The sequence below is a fragment of the Micropterus dolomieu genome, linkage group LG23, assembly GCF_021292245.1.
Source record: "Micropterus dolomieu isolate WLL.071019.BEF.003 ecotype Adirondacks linkage group LG23, ASM2129224v1, whole genome shotgun sequence".
Taxonomy (NCBI): Eukaryota; Metazoa; Chordata; class Actinopteri; order Centrarchiformes; family Centrarchidae; genus Micropterus; species Micropterus dolomieu.
In genome coordinates this window covers 8436378-8442253 of record NC_060172.1, presented here as the reverse complement: position 1 = coordinate 8442253, position 5876 = coordinate 8436378, and the positions used below count along the sequence as shown (strand labels likewise).

General features: G+C 47.3%; 1 protein-coding gene across 1 annotated transcript; it reads left to right on the top strand.

The window, feature by feature from the left end:
• Positions 1-4809: 4809 nt before the first annotated feature.
• Positions 4810-5876, top strand: LOC123962826 (histone H1-like). Its single transcript, XM_046039219.1, has one exon. It carries the CDS (start codon positions 5135-5137, stop codon positions 5738-5740), a length of 606 nt encoding a protein of 201 aa, XP_045895175.1. The 5' UTR covers positions 4810-5134; the 3' UTR covers positions 5741-5876.

The window sequence follows — 5876 nt, the reverse complement described above, 5'->3', positions numbered from 1 at the left end:
AGAGGAGCTGGAACAGGTTGTGTCCGGGGTGAGATGGATCTGCAGTGATGTTTCCTGCCCGTTTCCTGACTCTGGAAATGTATAAGTCCTGAATGGAGGGCAGGTTGGCACCGATTATTTTTTCTGCAGTCCTGACTGTCCGTTGTAGTCTGTCTCTGTCCTTTTTGGTGACAGATCCAAACCAGACAGTGAAGGAGGTGCAGAGGACAGACTGGATGATGGCTGTGTAGAAGTGGATCAGCAGCTCCTTAGGCAGGTTGACCTTCCTGAGCTGATGCAGGAAGAACATCCTCTGCTGGGCCTTCTTGATGATTGTGTCCGTGTTGGGCTCCCACTTCAGGTCCTGGGATATAGTGGATGCAAGAAACCTGAAGTTTTCCACAGCAGACCCAGGGCTGTTGAGTATGGTGATGGGGGGCAGAGTGGGGGGTTCCTCCTGAAGTCCACGGTCATCTCCACAGTTTTGAGCCTGTTAAGCTCCAAGTTGTTCTGACCGCACCAGAGAGCCAGCTGATCAACCTCCCGTCTGTAGGCCGCCTCATCACCATCCTGGATGAGGCCGATGACCGTTGTGCCGTCAGCGAACTTCAGGAGTTTGACAGATGGGTCTCCTGCGGTGCAGTCATTGGTGTCGTGGGAGAAGAGCAGTGGGGAGAGCACACACCCCTGGGGGGCGCCAGTGCTGATAGTCCGGCTGCTGGATGTGATGTTTTCCAGCCTCACCTGCTGACTCCTGTCAGTCAGGAAGTTTGTGATCCACTGACAGGTGGAGGCACAGTGAGCTGGGTGAGTTTGGTGCTGAGGATGTCCGGGATGATGGTGTTGAACGCCGAGCTGAACTCCACAAACAGGATCCTTGCATATGTCCCTGGAGCGTTGAGGTGTTGTAGGATGTGATGTAGACCCAAGTTGACAGCATCATCCTGACCTGTTAGCCCTGTAGGCAAACTGTAGGGGGTCCAGCAGGGGGCCTGTAATGTCCTTCAGGTGGGCCAACACCAGTCTTTCAAAGACTACAGATGTCAGGGCGACAGGCCTGTAGTCATTCAGTCCAGAGATGGAGGGTTTTTTTGGGACGGGGATGACTGTGGAGCGTTTGAAGCAGGAGGGAACTTCACACAGCTCCAGTGATTTGTTGAAGATCTGAGTGAAAATGGGGGCCAGCTGGTCCGCATAGATTTTCAGGCAGGATGGAGACACACCGTCAGGTCCAGGAGCCTTCCTGATCTTCTGCCTTTGGAAGAGCTGACTCACATCCTCTTCACAGATCTTGAGTGCAGGTGAGAGGTCAGAGGGGGAAGGTGACTGTTTGAAGATGGCGTTGGAGTGGGGGAGAGGTGTGACTCTGGTCACTCCCACGGTGAATAAAACGGTTTACAGTTAATAAATAATGTCTCTAGGTGAGGGCTGCATGATTTCTTCACCACTGTGACATCTGTGCACCAACCTTCGTTTATATAGAAACAGAGTCCGCCTCCCCTTGTTTTTCTTGTGAGCTCCCTTTCGCGATCCGCGCGGATGAGATTAAATCCCGGTAGATGAAATGCGCTGTCCGGGATGCGCTCGGTGAGCCAGGATTCGGTGAAACAGAGGGCAGCAGATCTGTAGAAGTCCAAGTTGGTTCTGTTGAGGAGCAGCAGTTTGTCCATTTTGTTGGCCAGAGGGTGGACATTCACCTTGTGGACTGAAAGGAGTGCAGTGAGAAATCCAGCGCGCCTGCACGTTTTCCCCTGCGCCGTTTCCGAAGGATCCCAAACAGAGCTGCCGCTCCTCCAACTAGTAACTCCGGGAAGGTTCCAGGGTCAATAAGGAGCGGTGGAATAGTATGAGCAGTTGAAAGTCCAATGTTTAAGAGCTCTTCTCTGGTAAAAGTTACCAGAGAGGGACGGCAGAAAACAGCGTTAATTAACAAAAACAGAAAAAGCACTACGGAGCGTAATCCCGAGGCGGCGCCATCTTGGTTATTAAGATGCAGATGTGATTTTGTTTAGTGTTTGAGTTACTCTTTAAATATAAATGTATAAATAAATAATCGGCAACACAAAATGCATACTGTGAGTGGAGTTTTAACAATTGAAAATTAAACATGTTGAAAATCATTTTATCTGGTGGATTAAACTATAAAGTAAAGACATTGTTTCTATATCTGTACTAACAGTTCTTTCAAGATTCAACTCACTGCTGCTCTGCATAATGGTGACATACTTAATGTTGTCTGAATGTGTTGAGTGTGTGATGGTCAAGAAAAGTGCTTTCATGAGTTGAATTTTAAATGATTCTTGTTGTTTTATAATTGTCTATTTTATTGATTTTTAATGTGTGTGTCTTGTTATGTGTTCTCAGCTTTTTTTTATCCAGTTCTGCAATTTTTTATGTGTCTCTGTTTTCTGTAAAGTGTACTGAGACCACGTAGCTTGTGATTTTACACTTTAAATAAATTTTGACTTGACTTAATTCCATCTCCCACACCGAGCACGCCAAGAGGAAGTCCGTCACTGCCATGGACGCGGTGTACGCTCTGAAGAGGCAGGGCCCTGTACGGCTTCATAGGTCAAACCTCATCCTGACCTGCTGAGACGGAAACACAAAGGCTCTTTTAAGAGCCACTGAATCACCTTTAAGAGCTGATGTCCTGTAGAGGTATTCGACTGAGTCGTTGTTTATGAAAAGGCACCAAAAAGGAGTCCGAACAAGATAAAACAATGCACAGATCATGTCAGCAGAGATGCTACCTCTCTAGAAGGTGAGTTTATATTTATCATGTGTAACTCTGCGCTCGAGTCAACTCACAACCAGTTTTTGATTTTCCATCACATCATCAAAGCGCCCTCTGACTCCAGTGCAGCTAAAGTTTCTTTAAAATTTCTCAAAGTTACAGTGCTGTTCTGTGGGAGAGCTGCTGACAGTGTGTGAATATAACAAACATGTGTTGTGCTTAATGATCCCACATGATGAAAGTCTAATGTGCATAAAGCTGAGCCAGCTATAAGTTCCATCGTGGACTGTGGCCATAATATTTCTTTCCCAGGAGCCGCTCAAATGGATCCTCTTAAGTCTGTAGCGGCCGGTGTCGTCTTCTTTGCTGTGTTGTGCTGGGGAGGTGGCATCGGGATCGTGGTGCCAAAAAACTGGGTAAGCTGGTTGTGGGGATGGACCTGGACAGTGTGGAGGCAGTGACTGAGAGGAAGATGAGAGAAAGCTGAAAACCATCTTGGACAACCCCTCTGATCCTCTGTATGCTGAGCTGAGGCAGCTCAGGAGCTCCTTCAGCCACAGACTCATCCAGCTCCGCTCCTCAAAGCGCCTATGAGACTCATTTGTGCTACCAGACTCCACAACACCACAGCACCCAACGTATCCACTGACAGATGATGTTTTGCTTGTGTATATAGTGTGTATATATTTTACAGACTTGATTCTGATGTTTACTGGTTCTACCTTTATTGTATTTCCTTCTTTCTTTTTACATTCCCCTGTGCTGCTGTGCCACTTTGAATTTCTCCTACAGGGGACAATAAAGAAACATCTTATCTTTAACATCTTCACAGTTTGTCCCCCAAATTGCAAGCGGTGAAAACAGCAAACTAAAAAGAATAAATGTGGCACGAGTTATGTCACCTTGTTTTTCCTGCTCTCCTGTCTGCAGGTCTACAGCTCAGGTGGGACCCAACTGTTTTCCTGGTGCTGATCCTGGACCAGCCAGGCATCATAGAGCTGTTTGGTGTTACAGTTAGGATCCTCTCAGCTAACAAAACAAAGGATGTGATCTTCAACTCTGACCAGCAGCAGGACAACATGTTTTGCTTATTGTGACTTATGTGGAAATGTGAAGCTTCCAGTGACAATGGACTTTTCATGAAGTAGGAGAAAATCTTGTGTCCAACAGATAAACTCAGAAAAAAATGCACATGTATTTCTTTTCAATGAGGGAAAATAAGCTGCCGGTGCCTTGAGGTCTTAAAACATGTCTGGAGGGGATCTTTAAAGCCATTGTAATGGCAACAACTAATTAATGTGAAGTATTGACACATCAGTTTCTAGTTGACCAAGTTAAAGCACCTGGAATGAAAAAATGACTGATCTGAGGTCTTAAAAGTTGTGTCCAGAATATTTGGGATTTATGGGATGACAAGAAAAGTTCTGTAATTTTATAAATTCAGAAATTAGGGAAATATTTTATCCAAAGAGTTTAACATTATAGAACATCACTGTGCTGTAAAATTAGGGACAAAACTGAAACTGAAATACATTTGAGTAAAAGACTCTGTAGACCTTCTCATCTGTATACTTAGCTCACACATAGTTAATACATCCACTACAAGACATCAATAAATCATGTTTTATATTTTTACATTGCACATGTGCTGTCAAATCAGTCTAATCTTAACATGTTCTGCTAATCAAGGTGCTTTATGTTTACAAAAGGTAACGCAGTCACCTAATAAAGTTATTTATAGTTCATGAATTGATGAGTAAAGGATAGATTAATTAGAAACTATTATAGTTATTTTATTGATTTATCAGTAAAAGCATGAATATAAAAGGTGTTCTAGACACAAGTTGTCCTCAGCAGCAGAAACGTCCACAGCGAGCAGCTTTGACAGGAAGTCAGGCTGAACCTCCATCATCAGTGTGTTTGCTGCTCCCAGAAAAACTCGATTTATTAGAAACTGATCATCAACAGATGCTTGTTTTTACTTTGAGTGCCTGAACAAACATGTGGGTCCGCTGGAAAACTGCTTTTGACGGAGCTCTGATGCATTTTAAAACATTTTAGGAGAGAAATGAGCGTGAAAAGCAGCTGATAAGCGCCGGTCGCGACGGTGAATGTGTGAAGTTTGGAGGCTCCGCGAACCAAACGCAGAGCGCATCAGAGCTGAACATGACTTCAGTATGAAGAGACACCAGTCCGCTACCGGCTCCTTCACCGGCAGCCTGCGGCTCTTCTCCCACATTTAGTTCGGAGCCTTTTATCGGTGCAGAGAAAACACAAGTGGCGGCGTTCAGCCCGCACCGAGCGGCCGCGAGCTGGGCTGAGTCTCCACGGTTCTCACGGTGTGTTTAAGTGCAGCCTGCTGCTCGGAGCCTCCATCATTCAGACTCTCGTGTTATCGTGAGGAGAAACAAGCGGAACATGGCAGAAGTAGCTCCAGCCGCCGTCGCCGTCGCCGCTCCGGCCAAAGCGGCCAAGAAGAAGGTGTCCAAGCCGAAGAAGGCCGGTCCCAGCGTCGGGGAGCTCATCGTTAAGGCCGTGTCCGCGTCCAAGGAGCGGAGCGGCGTGTCCGCGGCCGCCCTGAAGAAGGCTCTGGCTGCCGGAGGCTACGATGTGGAGAAGAACAAGGCCCGCGTCAAGACCGCCATCAAGAGCCTGGTGGTGAAGGGGACTCTGGTCCAGACCAAGGGGACCGGGGCCTCGGGCTCCTTCAAGATCAACAAGAAGGCGGAGACCAAGCCCAAGAAGGCGCTGAAGAAAGCCGCTCCTAAAGCCAAGAAGCCCGCAGCGAAGAAACCCGCAGCGGCCAAAAAGCCCAAAGCAGCGGCAGCCAAGAAGCCGGCAGCCGCCAAGAAGTCTCCCAAGAAGGTCAAGAAGCCCGCAGCGGCCAAGAAGGCGGCCAAGAGCCCCAAGAAAGCTACCAAGAGCCCCAAGAAGGTGGTGAAGAAGGCCCCCGCAGCCAAGAAGACCCCCGTCAAGAAGGCCGCCAAGCCCAAAGTGAAGAAGGCTGCAGCCAAGAAGAAGTGAGCTGCTTCAACACCAACAACGTCCCAACAAAAGGCTCTTTTAAGAGCCACCACATCTTCCTCAAAGAGCCTGTTCACACTCATTAACAGCACATCATACAGTGATCGTTATATTAGGATTTAAGAGGAGGGGGGGG